The sequence below is a fragment of the Sceloporus occidentalis genome, unplaced genomic scaffold (assembly GCF_023333645.1).
Source record: "Sceloporus occidentalis isolate IW3139 unplaced genomic scaffold, rSceOcc1.0.p SCAF_3, whole genome shotgun sequence".
Taxonomy (NCBI): Eukaryota; Metazoa; Chordata; class Lepidosauria; order Squamata; family Phrynosomatidae; genus Sceloporus; species Sceloporus occidentalis.
In genome coordinates this window covers 141072884-141097918 of record NW_028316983.1, presented here as the reverse complement: position 1 = coordinate 141097918, position 25035 = coordinate 141072884, and the positions used below count along the sequence as shown (strand labels likewise).

Here is a 25035-nt window from a genome sequence, read left to right as displayed (position 1 = left end):
AGCGGGGAGGGGGTGGGAAGAGACAAAGAATAAGTGGAGAGGAGGTGAAGAGAAAAAAGGCAGCTGTCTAATAAGGAGCTTAAGCAGCCATGTTCAGCTAGCCTTCATTTCAACAAGCAGAGAGAAGGGGGCAGAAACCCCCACAGCACTCACCGATTTATTGGAATCTGAAGAAATCCCCAGGGCTTTCTCTAAAGAGGTCCTATATTTTTCCATACGCAGAGAGAAGTCCCTGTATCTCTTGTCCACCGCAGTGACACATTTTTTAATCTCTGCTGCATGGGCATGGCCCTTTTCACAAAAGCCATCCGCTAACTGGATCAACAGCTTCACCCTCTCTTTGGTTTGCTGTAGGGAACACAAAAGAGAGGAAGGTAGTAAGAAGGGCAGACCTTTACATTAACAGTAAATTAACAAAAGTCCTTTTTGACTGTTATTTAGAGAGATGACCATTCTTCTCATTCGACACTCACAGCTTTTTATTGTTCAAATCCACTGATAAAAACAACCCAGATGTATTATGAATTTTTATTCTTAACTTGAGAAAGGAGGATTTGGAATTTCTCATCTTTCAGCACTGAGGCTGCTGCCAGGGAAGAATATGAGGACCAGAATTTTTCTAGGAAATCTGCTTCCTCCTGACTTAAGTTTCTAGCCCTCAAGATAGCAAAGAGAAGTTGGTTAAAATATCAGTAAAACTACAATTTGGCAGACGTGAGAAAGGGTTCTTCACAGTTAGCACTTCTATTCCCTACTACAGCTTTCTAGGGTTCTGCACAATCTCCAACCAAAGTCCCTTACTTCTTTTATTCCCATCCTACATACCTGAGATTTTAAGAATTAAAACCAAAAAAGGGATACAAATAATGGGAAGTTGCTTTTGCTTAAAAAAAAAAAAAATTAAAAAATAGCATCACAGATCTGTACAGCAGTTTCAGTAGTCACCACAGAAACAGAAATGTTAGCTGGCCGTGTGGAAGCAACACTGTACACAAGTTCCTCCATGAAACTTCATATGATGGAGAGATGAAACAAGGAAAATGAGTAATTCTCACATATGTTCTGGCCTCATAACTACAGGTGATGTGCAGCCACCCTATTTACTAAACATTAAGTAACACTACATAGCACTCCTCAAAAGGTGCTAATCACTGTCAGAAGTGGCAAAATGACTTTCCTTGACAAGTATAGTTTCCTGTTTGGACTCGGCAATTCCTCAAGCAAACAGTCATGGATACTATACCCAAGTTGTTCCAAGAGTGAAATATGCTACTGCATTCCCTTCATAATGATGTGGCTTATATCCTAATACATATCCATTTTTTGATATTAGAACTAAGTTTACTATGTTAACATGGACTCTGCAGGCACAAAAACCTTGGAGTACACTATTTATGAAATCTTTGTTTACTTTTACATAAGCAGGATGCAGCTTAGCTGTCAAATGCCAAGTTGACTATTACATAGTTGACCAAATCATCCTGTTTTTTAAAAAAGACGTACAGACATAAAGAGTGAAAGTGACCAGCACTGTGTTGCTCTTTGCTTTCACTTTAACAAGAGATTATAGAAAAAGCAGACCAATGTCTATTTTGTTCTTGCAAAATATGATATTTCATTCAGTGACTTGACAAGTGTGTATAAAGTTTACATGTGGCACAGGTGAGAGATTATTCCTGCACCTGGGCCAAAACAACCCACATTAAACACACAACAAGCACAGATGTTAAATAAATAAATAAATCAGAAGATAGCCATTTTTATTTCATTTTATTTTTTCCAACTGAGTTTTGTTTTATCTAAGCCTCTTACTCCCCGTGTGTTTTAGGCATTCTGCTTTCTCTCATTTTATTTCTGTCAATTTGCTAGTTTTTTTAAAAATCCACTTATTTCCTGTTTCAATAATGCATGGACTGCCAATTACAATGAAATGTGTAACATAATGCATACTGGATTTTTGTGTATGCTGTAAGGTTCAGTGACTCCGTTATCCTAGCTGTGTCCTTCTCAGCACTTATAATTGTTATAATTGTACCTTTCTTTTTGTGTGACTGATCTTGTGCCAATCTAAAGCCACATCAGTTTCTGAAGACTGTCAATACAGTCTACTTATGCCAACCAGAAAAAAACAAACACACAAAGGACCAAGAGTAAAGAATTTAAGATGTAATTCAATTACTTTTGCTGTAATCTGGAATTCTTCATGCTCCTTCAACAGTTCTTGGGTATGCTGGATACTGGAGCCTGTGGAAGTGTGCGTAGATAAATAAAATTCTCCATTGTCATGGATCCACTCAAGGGCCTAAGGAGGCAACCCACAAAGAAGAATTAAACAGAATATTTTAGTAAAGTAACTGAGGCATTTCTCAGGTATTCAAATTTCTGAGTATTTCAGTAAAGACAACACAGTCCCCGCCCCCCAGGCACACATTCCAATTCAAAATTTTGGTAAAATGTTCTTGTTCTTAACCCTAGATTTCTCAAGCATCAAAAATTTAGGCCACATTCTCAGATGAATTCACTTCTCAGTAAATTCCACCTAACAGGATGAGCCTTACCTCTGAGTAAACATGTTTGGGACTGGAGCGATAATCATAGCTGATATGGTACACAGTTCAAGATAGATAAAACATACGGTATGAAGAATTTACAAAATACCAATTACAGAGGCAATTCCCAAGAAGAACTATTTAGATGTGACGGGAAAAACCAGAACTTACCATTTTTGAGAATTGTACAGAAAAACTCTATGTTTTAGAAGGCTTTTAGAAGTGTGAATCAAGCTGTATACCAGCTATTGGAGATTATACACTACAATGTCTACCAGCTAAATTGAGTTTAAAAAAATAAGTTTTGACAGCTGCAATGTTCGAACACATAATTTTACAAAAATGAAACAACAGGCGTGCACTGAGAATAGATAAGCAGCTTTTGGACTGATCTGTCTCAGCAGTTCAATAAAGTATGGTTTATTATCCAAAAGATCAGAAAGATGAAAAGATCTACAAAAATCTGACCTTATTTAAAATAAGGGGAAGGGGTCTGAAAATATTCTCTTTCTTCAACTGTTATTGCCTGGAAAAGACTGATATACTATTATTTCCCCCAGAAGCTCTCTTTTTCCTATTTATACATTTTGCTGTTTTGGTCCTCTAATATTTTAATGAATATGTCCTGACTGGGTGGAAATGAAATGAGTTCTTCAAGCTGTATTGAAGCTATCAAATTCATTGATTCATTCATTCCATTTATATAATGCCCTTCTCCCGTCACTGGGCCCAAGATAGTTTCACATAAATTAAAGTAAAGGTTAACCTAAAAATATACTATACAAATGTTTTAAAAAAATTAAATAACAGTTCTATTAAAAACAATTTTTAAATTACTTTAGAACATAATTAAAAACATAATTTAAAAAAAAAAAACCAGAGACACCATCTTAAACAATATTCTTCCATATAATTAAAATCAATAAAATGCCTGCTTAAATAAAAATATCTTAATCTGCCAGTGAAAAGAGAGCAGGGAGGGGGCTAAACTGACCTCCCATGTGAAGGAATTCCAGTTTCTAGGAGCAGCCACTGAAGAGGCTCTGTCTTGTGTCCTCGCCAAAATCACCACCAATTACAAATATCTATACAGTATTAACAAATATGTATCCATTGCCAAATATATAATATTCTATTTATTATTTGAACAACATATTTGGACAGCATTTCAAAACAGATTTATAGCAACAGCTTCCAAACAAGGGACCCTCCCAGTGATCTCTAGTACTATAGTTTTAGGGTTCTTTTGGAAACATTATTAGAATTAGTCTATTTTTAAAGTGGGCTATGGTAGTGGGACAACCGTAAGCTTTGAAGAACTGCAAGGTACGTACTCAGGTTGGGATAAAGACTTTTTCAGCTGTAATTTGTATCTATGCAAGCTTACCACAAAGGAATACCAAGATGCAGTAAAGTTCCAATCTTGACAAAACCAGCAGGTTCCAGAAAACCTTAACCAATATATTTGTTGACGAATTGTCATACACACAACTTTCCCCCCAGCTACCTACCTAATCAGCAGGTTGCCTTGCCCCTTAACCTCAATGACGTCTCTTCTCTCTGCCTCTCCTCCTTTTTTCTCTCCCTATTGTATCTGCCTCATTGTTGCCTCACAGAAGCCTGCAGTTTGGTTGGCTGAATTATCAAGGCATGCAAAATTGGTGTGCTTGGCAGTCAATCCAGCCAATCAATATTCACCTTCAGAGCATCCTCCAGCCCTGGAGCCCAAGGCTTCTGAGCCAGCGTTATCTGGAACCCTAGGGCTCCAGAAGAAGTTGCTAGGGGTCCTATGGCAGATAGCTCAAATTACTAGTGTAGTCCTTAATCAACAAAAAAGTGAACTGCCAGCTTTGTCTGAAACCTTAGAATTTTCCAAGCAGTGTGTTTCTAGAAAGACTTTGCATTTTCTTCTTCCTACTGAAATCTGAAAGATCTCCTTCTACTCCTTCTACCCTTCATCTGAAAGATCTCCTATACCCTTCAGTGCCCAGTATTTGTATTAATCAGGCTGGGATTTTTAAAAAGCAACACCTCAACACACACAGAGCTTTGGGGGCAAGAATCCATATTAGAGAAGGACTGTGGCCCTTCAGATGTTGATAAGGGACTGCTCCAATCACCCCACACTGCAGACCATGCTGGAAAGGGCTGATAGGAACTGGAATCCAACAACATCTAAATGGTCACAGGTTCCCCAGCTCTGGTCTAGAATGCTTTCACAGATACGTGAACAAGGTTCAACAACATTCCATTCCTACTGTAGTTTCTTGTGCTACATAGGATGCTAGATGCTTTCCAGCTCCTTGCAACCCACATGTCTGGCTAGTCACATAATATCAGAGACTGAACAGGAAAGAGGGGACCTGAAAAATTTCAGTGGGCAAGGTGGGATGTAGCTGGCTATTTAAATCCCAAGTGTGTGTTTTGATCTCTATGTACTGTTATTCAGTCAACTTCATTTTAACAGCAAGTTGTGTAAACGTGTAAATGTATTAATAAGTTCAATATTTCACACAACATAACCCTGCAAGTAACATTGTGCTGACTGAATCTCCTTAGGACAGCAAAGGAAAATAGGTTAAACACACAAAGATGAACGGAGTGTTACCATAATGGAGAAGAGGGACAAAGGGTTGTTTTTTTTTTTAAAGCACAGCCTGTAAGAATAAATAAGATGTGCTGTTGATCGCTTCCTGGTTGCCTGTTGGGAAAAGACTTGTAAGCAGATATGTGTATTCCACTCTAAATATATGAGAGGGAAGAGACTGTTTAAAATACAGGCTCTGACCTGTTTGGCACTTCTTTCAAAGACCACGTACTGCTGACACTGGTCAAGGCGTCTTTTTCTCATTGTCCAGTAGTGCAACACACGGTTTTCCCTCTGGAAGAGTTCATTGAGGATATCTGTCAGATCATAAAGAGAACAAATTGGATAACTTGGCTGAGAGAAGGGAAAAAATTCTTTTGCATCCTGCAACTTAAAACATGCTAGTCTCGTCTCTCTGCCATTTCTCCCACACTCCAAATGTGGAGGATGATTTTTCTGAAGAGGAGAGCCCTCTCTAAGTGTTAAGTCTCTCTACATAATCAGAACCATTGATGCTTCAGTGTTCCAGGGGGTCTCTATATTGCGGAGACTCTCCTCTTCAAAATGTCACCATTCACCAAAAAGAGCAATGGAAAGAGAGGGCCTACATGCTCCCCATGCACATATTTAACTTATTCAGTTCTTAAAATATTTGAATACGGATTATGAAACCTACATCTCTGATAAACTATTCAGGTAAACAAAAATAGGATATGCAGAGAAAGATCAGCAATATTTACAAATAAGTAATAGTAACAAATACACCGTCTGATATAAGACATATTACACATATAAACTTCATTAGATCTTTCACATTGTTCTAGCCATACAAATTCTAAATAATATGTACGTAAAAGTCTTTAATGCCTTGTATCCAAAGTACTACACAAAGACACTTTGTACTTGCATGCTGCTTTCTAAATATGAGCTGTAATCATTCCAGGTTGTTACAATTTATTTCTTTAATGTATGAATTACTTTAATTGTACTGGTATGTTGTACTCATTCACTGAATATGTCAGAGAGCTTATAGATCAGCATCACAGCCAAAAAAAATACAGAACTACATAGTACATTAATCCGGGGACTGGTCTAGGACCAAAACAGATCTGAGGTTAATCAGAAATGAGACAAACCTCATTTGAGCTCTGCTATAATGGTCTGTGAAAAGTGTAGGTGCCCTTTACAACACCCTCTGTTGACATCCCTGCTTACATATAATACATATATTGTAGGCCTATGATTTCAATTCCTTGTGTAATGTTTAATGTACTTAGTTTGTTGTCTTCAAGCTGACCTTGACTCATGGTGAGCCTACGAATAAATCATCTGCAAGCCCCCTTATCCTCTACCTTATGTCCTGTAGGCTCAGGCCCATGGTCTCACTTATTGAGTCTATCTATCATGTGGTCCTCCTTTCTTTCTACCGCCCTCTACCTTCCCTGGCATCATTGTCTTTTCTAATGATTCATGCCTTCTCACGATGTGGCCAAAGTCTGAGAGCCTCAGTTTAGTCATCTTGGCTCCCAGGGAGAGTTCAGGCTTGATTTGTTCTAGGATCCAATTGTTTGTCTTGTTTATCCACATTATTCTCAGCATTCTTCAACAGCACCACACTTCAAATGAATTAATTTTCTTCCTACCTGCTTTCTTCACTGTCCAGCTCTTACATCCATACATGGTAATGGGGAATAAAATGGCTTGGATGATTCTAACTTTAGTGTTCAGCTGTGTATCTTTACACTTTAGGATTTTGTCTAGTTCTTTCACAGGTGCCCTGCCCATTCCTAACCTTCTTCTGATTTCTTGACTGCAGACACGATTCTGATCAATGTTTGATCCAAGGTATGGGAAATCTTCAACAATTTCAATTTCCTCATTATCTAGGCTGAATTTATCCTCCGTGGTTATTATTTTTCTTTTCTTTATGTTTAACAGTAAGCCTGCCTTTGTACTTTCTTCTTTGACTTTCTTTAATGATTGTTCCAAATCTGTTATGCTTTCTGCAAGTAGTATGGGGTCATCCATGTATCTTAGACTGTTGATGTTCCTTCCTCTTATCTTCACCCCTTTTTCCATGTTTAAACCTGCTTAGGTATGACATTTTCTGCACACAAGTTGAACAGATAGGGTGATAAAATGCACCCTTTGCCAATTGGGAACCATCTGGTTTCTTTGTACTCTGTTCTTACAGCAGCCTCTTCTGCTAAGTACAGATTCCTCATCAGGATTATCAAATGCAGTGCCACTCCCATTTCTTTAAGAGTATTGCATAACTTTTTCTGATCTATGTAGTCACAGACCTTACATAAAAGCACATGTTGGCTTTTTTCTGGAATTCTTTGGCTCGCTCTGTTATCCATCATATATTTGCGACGTGGTCCCTATTCCTGAACCCTGCTTGGACTCCTGGCAGTTCTCTCTCCATATATCATTGGAGTCTATGCTGCACAATTTTGAGAATAATTTTGCTTGTGTGGGAAATTAATGCCATGGTCCTATAATTGCTGCTTTTCTGTGGATGAGAATACATATTGATCATTTTCAGTCTGTTGGCCACTGTTTTGTTTTCTATATTTGTTGGCATATTTTGATTAACATTGGAATTGATTCTGTTTTTATGGTCTGAATCTGTTCAGTTACGATATTGTCTGTTCCTGGTGATTTATTCTTTCCAATTTCTCTGTGCCACTTCCACGTTGCTTTCCAAAATTTGGGATTCATCTTCATATGTACTTATACATTCAATGTACTTACTACATGCTTGGTTTATTCATCATTGATTCATAGCTTGTTTCATTAACAAATTTATTTAATATATTTATATATCTGCTTTCAATAGAAAGCAAAGAGGAGTGGATTACAGCACAGTAGCAATAGCCCTGCTTTCTCACTCAACTGATTTGCACAACAGGGATTGTGTAAACAGGTTGGATGAGTTTGGTGTAAAGCTTTCAAAAGTAAGCATCACATACAACACATATTGTCTTCTCTTAATTTATGTGTTCTGATTTTGTCATGTTGGTTACTACCTTTGTCAATACTACTTAATTTTATGTGTTCTGATTATTTTTGTTAGTTACTGTCTATATTAAAGCTAAGAGTGTGATGTAGTGGTTGAGTAGGGGACTACAGCTCAGGAGATCAAGTTTCAAATCGCCATTCTGTCATGGAAACCCACTGGCTGACTTTGAGTAAGTCATACTTTCTCCACCTCAGAGGAAGGCAAGGGCAAACCCATTATGGACAAATCTTGCCAAAAAACCTCCATAAGTCATAAATGGTTTGAAGGCACACAACAACAACATATTAAGGTTATTTTGTTTTTTAAAATGATTTTTAAAAATCTATATAAATAAGAACTTAAATACACAGGTGCCAATTTATTATTTACATACACCAGGTGATTAGAATACACTTACATTTGTTATTAATACAATTTCTGACTTTAAAATATTTTGTATCATGCTTGAAGTACCACCACTATTTTCTCACAATCACTCCAAAGTTTTTACACAATGCAAACTACAACCACAAATTCCCAACTGGCCTCTGAATGGTTTCCAGTGTTCAAACCACACTAATAGATTATTTGCAAGAGATTTCCAATTTTTCTTTGCATATGTGCCATGCAAAGAAGGAACCCAAATGACATTATTGGTGAAGCACATTCAAATCAACCTGTACTGAATGAATCATGCTTACTTTTGACCTGCTGTTCAGGGGCTTTGATGTGAGTCACCATCCCTGGCATATTTACACTATTCCTGTGCAGGTATTTCAGGAATACGTCAGCATTTCTCCGAGCCAGTGTGCAAGCCTAGAAGGGACAGGAGAAACACATCAATACAAACATGAGCAAAATAATGATAACTGGAGTTGTCATATTTAGGCAATGCAAATGGCCAGTAGATCAAAATGTAATATATAAATGTAGAATATGAACAAGAAGGAAAGTTTGCAGATATTAGAACATGCTTCTGCAGCACTGTTGATGACAGTTCCTGACTCCATGCTGTATCATGTTCTGCCATCATGACTCTTATGTCCCATCTTTAATGCTCCAACAAAAGTAGGAAAGGGTAAGAACACCTCAGAACCACAATCCTCCTCAACGTTAAATTACAGTATGTATCACTGACATAAGCAGGGCTTCTATGTATAGGTTTTTCACAACTGAACTGAAAAAAACTACCCATCATGTTAATGTAATATCAAGGAAAACATTATCACAGTCATTTAGAATTAATGCTTCACAAATTTCATAGGATAGTAGCTGGGCTTACTTTCTACACACCAGTATTCAGCATTTAAGAAGTGAAAGAGACTAAATCCTTTCACAGTAAGCTTTCCACTCAGATTGTCATGCTGTGTTTTGCTCTTATCACTAATAGGGAAACAATTGTTTCAGGTGACAAGCTGCCCTAGCTTATTACATATTTCCTAGTAGTTATGATTTGCCAATTACCTACCAGGCACACCATTACTGGATTGGCTGCCATGGAAAAACACACACTCCAGGCAAAACCAAAAATCTCTTAATTGCCCTATATTCTAAACAAGTTTACTAGCTGTGGAGATCAGCAGGTAGAGAGACAAACCATAATAAATAAATAAATAAATAAATAAATAAATAAATAAAAATACATAACAATGGAAATTTAGGCTTTGATAAGGAGACAAAAAAATTATCTGGCAATACTAGTGCATCATTCTCTTCCAGCATTACTTTTCAGAAAGCAAGAAAGTGATTTGGTCAACTGAGTTGACTCCAGGAGAGTGAAAAGGTTGCAGTCCTAATCATGCATTTGAGGAACACAGTGTGGTTTTACTTTTTAATGTTTAGTAAGAAACTAAAAAGAAAACACAAGTGGAAAGCAGCATCTAACACAATGTAGTGCCTTGAAGGCCTCATTCCTGCTTCCTTTACAGGTGCACCAAAGAAAGGCAGTCAAAGTAACCATCAGCGATACCACAAACTAGGCACTCTGTACAGTCACTGCAACATTTTCTAATCAGTTCCAACATGTTTAACCTCTTCTAAAATATTCCTTTCAGGTATCTTCAGAACTCTATTCTCCTCCCTGCCCCCACTTTTTCCTAAGAAACTGTCTTTCCCAGCAGGAACAGCTCCCAGTGGAAAGCCTTGTTTAACAATGAAATAACAGTGGTGGAATCAGCAGTGGTTGAACTTCCTACTCAGTCAATAACTACTGCCCTCATAAAACAGATTGGCTAGATAAGCAAGTTCTTATTTACTCTATCAACCAATGAATAGCATCATTTGTAGATGAAGGGTACTCTAATCCACCAAATGCTATGATGTAATACATTAGTCTTTGAGGTGACATAAGAGTCTTTGCACTTTTGCCAAGTGTCCTGTAAGCTGTATCTCCTATGGCACTATAAAGAAATTGCAAAAGTGGACTTGCTTCCTGTTAAATGTGCAATCAAGCAGCTTGAAGTCCTTGTGTTTTCTTCAGTTCTTCAGCCTTCTGCTCCAATTAGCTAATTGACTAGATTTGACAGTTTTTATTTGCTATTCTAAGAAACCAGAACCTACTTCCCTCTTCTCTTTCCAAATTTGCTTCTTTGAAATAAGAATAATGCTCATATACATATAGAGTCCTTCCATTCTGGACTCCCCAGTGAATTCAGAAATCCATGGATATTCAAGCCCCATAGGTTTGAATGGCCGTGTGCTCGTGCGCACTACATTAATTTTAATAGAGGTGTCCCCTCCACAAATAATCAAAACCGAGGATCTCAAGTTCGTAAAAACAGAGGGGCAGCTGTACATATATTCTACATATAACATTACATGAGCAAATTCTGTTTATGCAATGGGATGTCTGTAGACCTCTGCACTTCCTACCCACGACTGAAATCTGAAATATGGAGGGTCCTCCAGAGATGGAACAGAACTGAGGAAGGCATATGGTTTGCAGGGATAAGGGACCTTTTCCAAGATTGGTGGTCATATTTCTTTGTTTCTTTCTTTCTTCTAGGACAGAGGTGGGCATGCTGTGAAGTCTAGAGAACTAAACCAGCCCATTTGGGGCCCCTCTGGAGCCCTGCACCAAGGCATGTTACGAAATCTTTGCCCCCTCCCCCAAAGCATTTTGAACCATTTTAAACTCTTCTGAAGAAACCATGCCAGGAATACCCCTGGATAGGTTCGCCTTAGGGTCACCATATGTCAAGAACAACAATACAATAAAGGTTTGGCAACTGAACCTTATTACAAAGCACTAAGAAAACTACTACTATGCAAATTATCATTACACAACAGTTATACAGCATTGTAACTTTCCTTTGCATCTGCTAATCATCTGTTTCTTGCCTTCATTATCTTTTTTCTGTTTCTTCCACTCCTTTCTCACTATTTTTACATATATTTATAGATATAGATACATATCGCAAATGGTAGTTGGCTTTACCCACACAAACATTCAACACCTATACACAGGAAAAGATAGCTGCAGTTCTGTAAACACAGTTACACCCATTCCCACCCAAAGCTATTTGCTATGAGTGCAGAAATATGTAACTCAGCAAAACAGTGCTTGTGGGACAGGCTAGAGTATCTTTGTTGTTCACTCTGTGTGTACTAGACGTCAGAACTAACCCCCTAAACACAGCCCGCAGATCTAGGAACATGTCACCATTACCTTCAGGAAGGCTTCTTTTTGTTCAAGGTGTTTGCTAATCATAGGAGTCACATGGTCTGTTTCTGAGTTGGGACCCAGTTTGTCAGCTCCTCCACACCAGTCTTCTTCCCGCTTGTATTCCTGTTCCAGGCTTTCCAGCACGCTGCACACCTATCAGCCAATAGGCAAGAGAAACAGATTAAGTATTTCTGTTAAAGGATGTAGACCAAGCTATCAGCACTAGGACAGCTGGTACTCATCTCCCACCTGCAACATGATTTGATGGCTTCCCTAAAGTTCACACTGAACCAACACTTCATATTTGAGTACCTAGAAGTCTTCTGCCCTCACCCCCCATGAAAACATACACTTCCTTATCAAAACTCAGTCTGGATAAAGTCAAGTGAATGCTCCAGGTGCTATTATTGTAACCAGCCTTGAATTCCGTTGTGGGAGAAAGGTGGGATATAAATCTTAAAAAATGAAATAAACAGGTGTTAAGATGTCTCTGAGAACATAGGCAAGCATTTATTTATTTTTTACTGGCATACCTTAATTGCTCTGAGCTGCAATTACTGTCAATATTGCATGTTACAAATCAAAACGTCACTTTAGAAGTTAGTTAGAGGCTGGTTGCCACTGAAACTGGAAGCCCCACATCTCTTCTTCTTCCCACTCTAAACCATAATACAGCCACCCCCTTTCTACACCATTTTAGAGGCTGGGACTACAACCTCCATCATCATCAACTATATGATGGGAATAATAGGTCAAAATCCCTCAAGGGATGCATTAACAAGAAGGGATGTTACAAAACATGAAAGTTCACTGCAATACGTATTCCCCACCCTCACTGCACTCCATTTGTTGCCATGTTCACTGCATCCAGTTTTTAACAATGTATACCTTAATATTACTTAGGGGAGAGGGGGAAAGGAAGGGGCTGCTGCTTTGAAAGGTAACAAAAATGCCAAACACGAGTCTCCTATGGGATCAAAAACCTTAAGGTGAGGAGATAAGTAGAGAGCAGACATACAGCCTTCTGAGTAGCTTCTCCCTGAAAAGCAGCTCCCATCAGGAAATTTTCTATTATGTTTCATAAAAAAACAAACGAACTGTGCTCACTTCAGAAGAAAACAGGGTTCAGAGTTCTCTAAAGCTATGAAAAGAAATACATTTGTCAGTTTCCAAGTAGTCATGTAATGCTGGGTGGCAATGTACAAAATAAAGCAAATGATCCAAGTCCATAAAAAAAAAATGCTTTCCCTTATTAAGCCCAGCTTAGGGCTTTAAAACTAATCCAGTGCAAATATCACCTCTCAAAACAGTTTATCAGTAGCTCCTCTTTGGGATAAATAACTCATTCCATAAAATACTGGCCCCTACCTGCTCTGACGTTTTGTAAAAGGCCACAGAAGCATTCACAAGCTTGAGCCGATCTTCCATCTTGAGCATCAGCTGCTGCCAATGAGAGGCCACCTTCTCAGCACAGTCCCTGATCATGTCCATGTCGTAGTGATTGGCCTGCAACATAGCTTCGGCTTTCTGCTGCACCTGCAGTGCACTCTGGTGCGTTTTCTGATCAAATGAAAATGGAATATGCCAATTACTTCACAAACACATTCCAAGCATTTTCAACTTATAATCAGCTCCTGGATTTATTTTTCTTGTTTGGTAATAAAACTGTAATCACATCATAGCTAGTTCCATATACCACGAGAACCTAATACAGGTAGCATACTCCTCCTGTGACTCCAGTGCTAGCCTAGTTCCCCCTAACACTTTTGAATAAAAGAAATAAATCCAAGAGGAGAATCAGCAACATAACATTCTAAAGCCACAGACTGGCCATTGGGATCCTTATCATTATAGATACATTTGAAGACAAAGCACTGTCCACAAATGTTAATTCAGAAGTGTCAGAAAACTGAGATTTAGGTGCCATCTCTACTTTTATCTTTGAATGTACTGTTCAACACCCACCCTTTCTCTGATTAGTCTCTTAGTCCTCATCCCCAGCCTGAGTATGTGGAGCTACATTTGCTCACATTCATCCCTTACTATGTACATCCTCCTCTGCTACTTTTATTGTTACCTCCAGGCTCTTGGGACAGGAATCCTCCTCTTCTCTCCCCCTCCCTCCTGCCGCTTATATCAATCTGCAAAATACACATAGCAGCTGAGATAGTTGCTGTTTACTATGAATTCATGTGAATCCTTTGAAGAAGTTACATAGCTGATGGCACTCTGCTGAAATATTTTCTCATGGAAAATATTCTTGTGAATGGTTCCAAACATTGTTCAGAACATTCCAAGCACAATGCAACACAATTAATCATAACTGTCCCTGGTCTTGTGATATAGCCAGGCAGTTCTGTATCAGTGAGTAGTGGGTTTCCTTTCAAAAAGCATCTGCAGCCTTGGACATGGCAACCCAAACAGTGGTCACTGACTACTCAGAGCTGACTAATCCAACAGAGGTGACTACTCTTTCAGTTGGTTTGGTGGCTTTTCTGACTGTGAAGAAAAACCTGTTATCACCTGCAATGAATTAACCAATCCTTCATTGCCTGTCTACCTTAAATAACAAAGGGAGCAAGAGTCCTTGTGGCACTGTAAAGACAAATCCATACAAACTCTGTTGTTTCTTGTGCAAAAATCTAACCTGACTCCTTCTCTATAGAGGATTAACTACCTGGAATGGCTGAGCAGCTGAAAATATATGTAATGCAGTATTCAAGACAGATCCCTCCCCCACAAAGTCAAGATTTTAGTATATATTCCTTTAAATAATCTAGATCTAAACTACGCACAGCTGCAGCAATATAGCAGTGGGAGAAGGCAAGCCCCACAAAACAGAACTTGGCACCAAACCTGACTAGAATTAAGGATTCCAGGCACCCCTGCAGTGGCCCTGCACACCCTTAACCTGGAAAATAGAAGAGATATTATAGTGGGACAGCACTGATGTCCTGACGTAGCGTTTACTAGTTCACCTTTCAAACTGCCTCTTCAAGAATGGAAGCAACAGTTTTCTAATTTGTGTCAACAAAGGCTAATATGCTGTAAGCAGAGAATCACCCCAAATCAATTGCTCTCAATTGGGCAAACTGGTATTCTTTATGTATAGCATGCCCCACTGTAAGTTATTTTATATGACATCCCAATGCAACATGCATACAGGGGGACATGTTCCACCCCACAATATGCACTGCTGTGGTTGTCATGTGACTGCATGATCATACTTGCAGAAGTATGTGCATGTTTCTTACTTTTGGAGGGCTCCAAATCATTCTGATGATTGTGTGGCCCACTGTAGACATCCCAACAAATGTACACACAGTGGGGCTCCCCCAGTGTTACACTGTCTCTCCCACCGTGAGTGTTCATTGACAAGTAATGTGTGCTGTTTCTGTTACTATTTATTTTCTTTAAAAATATGTAGTTTCATATGTTGTTAGTGATTCCTATACACCAGGGATGTCCAGGGGGTAGTTCGGGATATATTAGTAAATCACTGGATAATTGCTGTAGATCAGGAAAATCTTCTGACTCCTATCTAAAGAAGCAAACAAACAAAAATAATCAGATAACAAGAAATTGAGTCCCCACCCTCCACTATACTGTTGATGTGAGGAACGTTTGGACAGGGATAATCGGCATTAGATTTGTGCTAATGCTGATGATATGCTAAAGAAATATAAACTTTTAAGTTTGGTGATCAGCACCAAATTCTGGGTTTAGAAGTTTTTCACTATATGTCTTTTGCATTCAGATCTGTTTGGTGGACATTGAGATTGCAATAAAAAAACAAAGGAGATCCAAGAAGTTGAAAGCCTGCTTTCCCCTGGCATACACCATGACAATATTCCTTATACCACTCATAACAATGATATAAGGTAGGCCAGTATTAATAACCATGCAGTTTAAAACCACAAGGAGAAGCTATTTAATCTCCTTTAAGAATGGTACACAGTACCTCAGGAAACATACTAGATTGCTTGCTACAGGCTATATGAACTATACTGTGGTCTGAAATGGCAGCTATGTTGATCCTTAAGCTCTTTTGGGGGTAAGTGAAGTCAGTGCAACCTCAGGTAGCATCTTGCTGAAGGATGTCCAGGGGTCTATGTGTGGGAGGGCAAATCATATTTTCAGGTTTGGAACTCTACTTAGCTCTGGAATCCTTAAGTATAACCAGTGTATGCCCAACTCTATCACAGTCTAGCAAAGTGCCCCAATTAAAACACCTACACATGTATTCCCCTACAAGGACAAATATCTACAGGGAAAGAATGTTATACAGAAAAGTTACCAAAGCTGTCAAGAGTGAGGACACACACATTGCAAACTGTGAACAACAGAAAGGGAAAACAGAAAACTCCACAGAACGATAGTAGAACAGAAGGCAGTCATTGAAGCACCAAGGATTTCTGAAAATAAAAAGCTTCCCGACGAACAAAGCAAAGGATTTTACTTCCAGCAATTTTTAAGCATTCTGGTCTTAATACATATACTAGGAGAAGGTTAACGCTACATCAATGGGTTCAGTACTAATTTTGTTTTAAGAGAAGATAGGTGCAATTGTATGGATTAGATTTGCTCAAAGAGTGACCACAGAACATAAGGAAAGCACAAGTCTATATGCAGAGAGGGAGCTCCTTGAGCAGAATGAAATGTGTGCTTACAAAGTTTAAAAAATCAAACAATAATAATGACACAAAGCTATCCTTTAAAAAGTATTTAATTCCCACTACTTGTTACTATTGTTGGAAAGTAACATGGCCATAACAATGCTGAAAAGGTAACTTGATGACATTACTTGCCCATTATTTTTCTGATTTGAGATGGGGACTTTAGATTGATAGACAACAGTATAACAATTGATAAAGTCCTGTCAAAATGCGCCTAAAATGACTTTAAATGACCTTTACAAATTATCCTTGGAAGAAACAAGAAAATGTTACTCATTACCTCAATAAAGTAATCTCCCACCAACTCACTACATAACTTCTCAGAGGTAAGTTTGCTGCACCCTCATTATCAAAAGGTAATTGTGTTACTTGCAATTATTCACTAATTCTAATGGTTGTGTGTGTTGAACTACCCCAGGCTTCCTGCAAGTCTGCCCCATGTTTGGAAACGCATCTAAATCCTGGAGGCAGAAGGGCTGAAAATGAGGCAAGTCATGGACAGAAGCCAGTAACAAGACACCTTAGCCTCCATCGATACATCAACACGCTCCCCAAGGGTAGAAAGTGAGAGTTATTTGGGGCCAACAAAGTGCCCCCACTTGGCGTTAATGCTTTCCATTGCTCTTGCCATGGTCACCACTGTATGGCTGGAGATATAATGTCTCAAGTCTTACATAGCAGAGCAGGAACTCCTCCCCTCCAAAGTAGAAATGTGAGCGTAGGATAGTCTTGTCAGTTACACCAAGGAATGAGTACACCAAACTTTAATTCAGAGCTTACTTCAGCAGCGTGGGCATTGCTTTCCCAAAGCTGAATCCCATACATGAAATCAGATGGGATGGAAGGATCATGTAAGGTTACCAAGCAGTTTAGCAGCACCAATTACTTTTCCAGTGAATGACGATCTAGAATCTTCTCTCTAGAAATCTAGGATTTAGCTTTGTCATCCCAGTAACATACGGACTCGTTTTATAGATCTTCAGTAAAGAAACATGAAATACAAAATACTAAGTATAAAGCACTAAAGAGGCAACCCAATTTATGAACAGAGACTTTTAAATCTCAGTTTGTCACTGGCATTGTGCTATCACAGAGAACAGGAAGCTGTCTTGCTCCCAGTCAGTCCATGAGCAAAATAAGCTCAGTATTTTCTACACTGATCAATACTTACTGTTTTCCAGCCCTATCTGGAGATTACAGGAATTAAAGCTGGACCTTTTGCATGCAGGGCACATGCTCTACCACTGGTTTATGGCTAGAAATCAAAACCAGTGGGTTGATGGCACATTGAATACATTTTTAAAAAGTTTTGTTTGTTATACTGCTTTGCCAAAACCTTCATTTTGGTAAGATTTTTAGTGCAGTAATGTAAAATTTAAACACTGTTAGAATTGACAGAAGCTGTAAAAATGTCCCTTTTCAATGTAAACATTATTAACAGAAGGTGTTTTTTTTAAAAAAAGCTTTATAGTCTGAATGCAGTGTAGTTCCCAATCTTTGGTTCTCCAGATTCTTTGGACTTCAGCCCCCATAACTCCTGACTGTTGGCCAAGTTGGCTGTGGCTTCTGGGATCTGAAGTCCAAAACAAATAGAGGATCCAAGGTTGGGAACCCACTAAGGGCCCATTCAGACTACGAAAAAAAGCGGTTTTCAAAGCGAATCTTGCACGTGAAGTTCCTACTCACCCCGAATCTCACACAAGCGAATCCGAGGCTTGCACACCCGTTCCGTGGTAAATGGCCCCTAGCGCGGGTCTTTTGAAATCGGCGCAAATGCCGTTTCTTTTGAAAAACCCCGGGTCCTGGGAATGAGAACTTTGGCCTCGATCACAATCGAGGCAAATTGAGGGAGGGATTTAGGTCAGAGGGTGGGCAAAGGGCAAGGCATTTCCTCCCCTCATCGGAGGGGAGGGGGAGGAGGAAAGAGCCCTGGGAAGAAGGGAGCAAGGGAAGGCATTCTTTAGGAGCCTCTTTTCCCTGCATCCCCTGCCCACAGCCCTCTTTTCCCTGCATCCTCTGCCCAAAGCCCTCTGTCACTGGGCATTCCTTCCCTTGCAGGAGGAAAAAATTCAGGTCACTAACGGAGCTCACGTCAGGCAACCCCCCCCCTTTTCAAATTCAAACCATTTTTTTTGAGCAACTATGCGCATTGTTTATATTCCAGAAGCAGATGGAGCCAGGCTTGCAGTTTATATCTTTGGATTTCCTTGCTTTCTGCAGAGGCGGAAGCTACAAATGTTGCAAACAATCAATGTTACATTTTTACCAATTTTTTTTGAGCAACTATGCGAATGATTTGTCTTCTTGAGCAGATACAGCAAGGGAAGCAAAGGGAAAGCTAATGTTGCTTTTAAAAGCAAAAAAAAAAAAAAAAAAAGCATGGCAATCCCATCCTTTGCCTGGGACAGGGGCAGATCTGACCCCAAAGCCCACAGGTTTATAAAAAAAGAGAGAGAGAGAGAGGCATCTCTCTCCCTGCTTCAGCCGCTGAAACCCCTGTGCCTGGCTCTTTAAAAAGGGAGGACACTTCCCCCGATGCCCTGCAAACGTCACCATGACGATAGCTTGATTGGCAGCAGCCAATCTACAGAATGCATTCGATTTCTGTCAAAATGCATTCGATTTCAATTTGTAGTGGGCACTTGCTAACGGAGCGATTCGGGGGAGGGGCATCCGGATCATCCCAGTTCCCTCCATGTCTTTTACCCCAGTATGAATGGGGCCTAACTTACCTATTTCTGACTATGGCCCCCTTGACTCAATTGTTTCCTCATCTGCATGCAACATTCCATGTCCTCTCACTTTCAAGCCCTTGGAGGGTCCTCTGTTTTTGTCAGTGAAAAGGGGAGAGGGGAGGCTATTCAGAACATAGAGAAGCAGCTGGTGTCAGCTGGGTCATGGGGCAAAAAAATGAGCATGAGCTCTCAAATGAAGGCACCCATCTTTTCCTTCTCCCCAAGAGCTCATACGAGTTGTACCTTCATATTCATTATACTCCTCTGTATAGCACACTTATAAAAAATAATTCAAGGACATTTTTGTCTCTGGGACCACCTAGTGTCCTGCTGTAATATAAACTTTTTCAAGAAAACACATACAATCCACTATATTAAAGTAGGGTGGGCTATCAAACTTTTAAATACAAACCAAGTTGCTCCTCATATATCTGTGTCAAAAGGATGCCTATTCATACTCTGCTGAACTGTCAAGTCAAACACAATAGCCAAAAATACTTTTACCTCTATTGCATGCTGGAACTGCTCATGTTCACGCTGCAACTGCTCAGCCTCCTGCAGTGAGCTAGCGGTGATGAGTCCTGCATTTAACATGGACTCCCCATTTCGGATCCAGCCCAGTACCTGAAATTAAGTATGAGATATCATAATTCGGAAGGCTTTCCTTAAGGCTGAGGCAACACATTTTAAAATTAATTTTGTCTACTGTTTAAACAGCAGCACTGAAATGGGGATTAGTTTCGTACAGCAACATAATTGGTGATTTCTATCTAAGACTCAGTCTTACGGGTGGATAAACTCAATCAAGGAAGCCACAGCCCTGAGTTTGGAAGATATGAGCAGGGTTTTTGATCACTGACTGACTTGGAGGTCTCTCATTCATAGGGTCAGCATAGGTTGAAGCCGACTTGATGGAAATTAACAACACATCTAAAACTATCATGAACACCAGTTATATATTTACAACTTGTCTGTGAAACTTATTATAAGTTTCAGTTCTTTCAGATGGTAGAGACATACACCGTCCAAGAACCAAGACATTGGGACTGAGCAGCTGGATTGTGTATTCCCTCCACCTTTCCCTCCCTTCCACCCAAACCTAGGGCCTACTCTAATTACAGCATAATAATAAAATATATTCCCCACCGTATAACATGTTAAAACACAAAACATAATTAAAAACACATAAACCCATAGTTAAAATATAATACTATAAAACCATTAAAATACACACATAAGAGCATACATACAAATTAAAAAGTCGTGATTTAAAGTTGACTGGGTAGGCCTGCCAAAAGAGATATGTTTTTAATGCTCTTTTAAATGCTGTCTGGGTTTTCAACTGTTGTATGTCTCCTGGTAGATCATTCCACACTTGGAGCAGTGGGAATAGATGAAACGTTCTCTAGGATACATCGCCAGTCCAGTCCTGGCCAGTTGGAGCAAACATTTCCCAAAGGACCTGAATGTACAGGGTGGATTGTATGGGAGAAGGTGATTCTGTAGGTAACCTGGATTCAAATCATGCACAGCTTTAAAGTTAATATCCAACACTGTGTACCATGCCCGGAAACTAATAGGTAGCCAATGGCGTAATTTTAAGATCAGTGTTGTAATTTGATCACTTCTGGATGTACCCATAATCAGTCTGGCTGCCATATTCAATTACAGTACTATTATTCCACTTGGACTGCTATGGTTCCATCCAATAGAATTCCAGGAATAGCCTTTTAGGGAGGAGCAATTCAAATTCACATGCAAAGTGTTCCAGTGCATCACCAAACTACAAATCCCAGGATTCCATAGGATGGAAGCATGGCAGTTAAAGTGGAATAATAGCACTATAATTGTCTAGTTTAACAACAATTAGATTTCATCACTTGTAACAGATATTTATTTGTGGTTCTGAAAAATGTAATGTGGCTCCGAGTTTACAATTGTTAGATATAAAGCAAAGGGATTGGGTAGAGAATGATGGAATGTGGAAACCAGTCACACTTAAACCCTTAATCATACAAAGAGTTTACTAGTTCTAGATCCTTACAACTCAATGTACCTATTCAAGATGAACAACTCTAAAAGACAACATTTTATAGCCAGCATCACCATGTATATAGTCCCTTGATCACTTCAGGAAAATTTTGAAGACTCAAAGAGGTCAATCTCATTTGGTCCTATTAATAGATGCTTCAGTTCAATCCAACCCTACAGAGAACACAAAATTACTAGGTTCTTATTAGTAGTTGCTCAACACATTTGCTGATTTTTTTCTCAGCGGAATGAAATTTCTGACTGTGGATATGGACATGAATAATAAAATATTGGGAACACTAAAAATAGATAAGCTCACAAAGTCCTATGGCAATGAAACCCTTGCAATCTCTGTGAAGTACTGCATCTTTTTCTCCTTTGAGTGTATAGAAGCAGCATAGATTCAAATGAGAAATACACCTGCAAAAATGTGGATCTTAAAGCACAAAGTAAAGGACATCTTAAAGAACCTCTGTGTAATGAATGCCAGATACAAAGCATAGAAAAAGTGTTAGACCCCAATATGAAGCAATCAATTGCAAATTGTCTGCATTTCCTTAAAACACACTTTTAAAAACAGTAACTTCACAGCATTTTCCACCAGCTTATTCCTATCACCTGCCATTTTAGCTCAGCCGAAGCTTGTTTAAGTGTTAGAAAAGTATCCTTAGGTAACTCAGTTCAACTGTAGATAATCTGGCAGGAACTCATAATCAGTAGGTAAGGAAACTGTGCATTGATGGCTGCAGGAAACAAATACAACATACAGCAAAACATAGTTTACTCTATCTGATCGAACACCTGGAGAGTGGTGAAGCTTTCTCTAGCTCAGAGGAAAAACTGCAAGACATCTTCTTTTCTGGCTTAAAAATGAAATGGATTTTTTTAATATCGAGATCACTTATGTCAGAAGATAGAAGAGCTTTCTATTTCATAAAAGCACTTCAACTATGAAATGCCTGAAAATAAAACTTGACCTGGGAATTTTCTCCACTGTCAAGATTACAGAATAGTAATTAAATGATGTTTAAATGATTTTTTTTTTCTATTGCTGATGCTCTGTTGTCTTTCAGCATCCAAAAGGAACTCCCTCTACAGTATGAATTCCAAATACTGCAAACCACTAGGTAAGACCAACAAATTTTACTTTAAAAAAAAATTAATTAACAAACCATTTAAATTTAATTTTGCTGATGTACAGATAGCCATGTTACCCTGTGCCTCTCCTCTAAGCCACATTAGGAGCCAGTGACCTACAAAAAAGCCAATGAACAATTCTCAGGACATCAACCAGTTCTCTGGTTGGAGAGGAGGGATATTTGCAGCACTTTCCAGCAAGATAAGACTTGATAATTATAATTTAAAAACCTCTCATCACTGAGCCTGCAGTATCCAACTCACAGCTCCAACAACATGCAATATCAATCTTTCTGGACAGATTTTCTTTCTTTCCTTATCCCCTATTCTTTGTACCACTGTGCCTAATGAAGAATTTTGTGGAGATCAAAAGCTTATATAATTTATGCAGCACTTTTGGACCACTTTAGTGGTTCAAAGAAACAGCATTACCAATCTTTACCCTCCTCCCCGCTGTCCTGTCCTGGACAATCACCTATAATTGCATGTCTATCTTTTAGATCCAAAAGAAAAAGAATGTATGGAAATTGCAGCCAATTTTGTTTTAAGCAGTGAGCTTATGACCAAAATCTCTTTCTACTTCAGGTAATTCTGACTCTTCCAATAAAAAAGAGATCTGTTTCATACCCATGGATTTCATTCCTGTAAGTTCACTATTTTCTGTATTACATTTTATTTTCATATAAGCTCCACTGCAAAAGTTCTACTCATCAGATCAATACATTTCTATTTCATTACAGAAATGGGAGTTGAGCCAGGGCCAAATCCATGGTATTCCAGACAGCTCCCATTAATTTCCATGGCAATCGCCTGGGGTCTGCTTCTTCCTGAAATGTTTGTAGGCTGTTTTAACTATAACTGTCATTTAAGATTTAAAAAAGAGTACAGTAAGCCCTTCTTATACACGGATTTTTTTATACATGGATTCAAGCATACATGGTTTGAAAATGTTCCAAAAAAGTATAAATTTCAAATATCAAACCTTGATTTTCCATTTTTTATAAGGGGTACCATTTTGCTATGTCATTATATTTAATGGGACTTGAGCATACACGGATTTTGTTATACATGGGGGATCTTGGAACCAAACCCCAGCATATAACAAGGGTCCACTGTATTTTGGTAATTCAAAGCGGGTGGTGAGTGATGGAGATAGAAGATATTTTATTAGTTCAGTGGGAATAAGTTATACAAACTGCCAAAACATAATTGCTTGTTCTGCAAACAGATGTATACAACCACCTAAAAGTTGTGATTTTGGGAAATTTCAATCATTTCACAGAAAAATGCAGGTACAGAAGAGGCAGGTATGGAAGAGGAATCAGATTGTCCTGTACCTGCTTGACTTCAGCCTGCAGGTGGCGCAGCTGCACACATTGTTCTAAGTGCTTCCGATGCTGCTCTGCCGCCAAGTCCAGCTCCTGCTGCTTCTCGTGGAGGAATTCCAGCAAGTCCTGAACCCGCGTTGCCATGTCCACATCTCTGTCACAGAGCAGCTCCACACCTGTAACCGTCATCCATGAATTAACATCAATGCACTGCACTAGGAGTCTTATTCTAAAACAGTAGGATATCTCCCAGTTTTGCAGCTGCTTTCTTTCCCCATGTTGATTACTCTACACTCTGTGTTATAGCTTCTTTCTAATGTCTACCTGAAAATTAAAAACGTGTGGATGATGTAGGATACTGTTCTGTGATTGTGACATGAAGACATTTTCGGTTCAGCTGAGTGAATAAAATCTCAGCATTTGTATATTTATTTTTAAAAGACATATATTCAGCTGTAGTGTAGGGGGTGGGGGACACCTTTGCTCTCATTAGCGCTACGTGGGCCACACCTGTGCATTCTGGGCTCACCAGAAGTGACACAACATAACTTCCAGTTGCCATTTTCTTCAGGTTTTGACTCATTTTACAGGATTTCTGGGATGTTGTGGGCTTCTTGGGTGCTAAATAACCTGCTGTATTTGCAGGTGGTTTTTGGCACACGTTGGGCTGTTTTCAGATGAAAATAACCCAAAAATCAGCCTGAGAATTTTTTTTTAATGGGGGTGGATGAAAGCACTGGGGATTTTGAATGGGGCCCAGGGGTATATGAGGTCCACATGCTGCACTATTCCCATTCCTGTTCCAACATCTGTAGAACTGTGCTGGAAAGAGTGAGAGATTCTCTCTGCTGGCTTAGCCTGTTGGTGTGGGACAGAGGAAGAGGGGCAGCAGTGGGGCTAAGCAAGAATTTCAACCAGACCTTCAGTACTCTCTATAGCCACATGCTAGTATTAACATATTAAAAAAACAGTTACAAGCATGTAAATTGTCTGTGCTGGGTACCAACAAAATGGCTAGTTTTGTGTTTGTGGTGAGATATCAAGTTTAGGACAATAATTCTGGGTCAAGATGTCATTTTTATTTTAACATTTCAGCTACCAAAGTATTATTTTTCAACAACAAATCTATTGGTTAGAGTGCAAAATTAATTAATATTTCTATCAATTTCTGCTAAAGACACTAAAATACACCCGTGGTGGGAATCTGTTACACCCTCACTATTCAGAATAGTGGTGCACCATTCAAGTTCTGGTCTCAAGGCTTGTGTTAACAATACTAACTTCTCCCTTACTTTTGGCCTGTTTACTTACAAGTAACCAATAC

The 25035-nt window shown here is 39.1% G+C and overlaps 1 protein-coding gene across 2 annotated transcripts in view; it reads right to left on the bottom strand.

The window, feature by feature from the left end:
• The window catches only part of TRIO (trio Rho guanine nucleotide exchange factor), a 289861-nt gene that overhangs the window by 109008 nt on the left and 155818 nt on the right, over positions 1–25035 (bottom strand). For both annotated transcript variants that reach the window (XM_089516462.1, XM_089516461.1), the window contains exons 15-22: positions 23721–23887; positions 19720–19839; positions 13173–13364; positions 11808–11957; positions 8842–8956; positions 5338–5453; positions 2180–2302; positions 154–348 (exon numbers count right to left, since the gene is read on the bottom strand). In XM_089516462.1, coding sequence (XP_089372588.1) covers positions 154–348; positions 2180–2302; positions 5338–5453; positions 8842–8956; positions 11808–11957; positions 13173–13364; positions 19720–19839; positions 23721–23887 — 1178 coding nt within the window. The remainder of the gene's footprint in view (positions 1–153; positions 349–2179; positions 2303–5337; positions 5454–8841; positions 8957–11807; positions 11958–13172; positions 13365–19719; positions 19840–23720; positions 23888–25035) is intronic.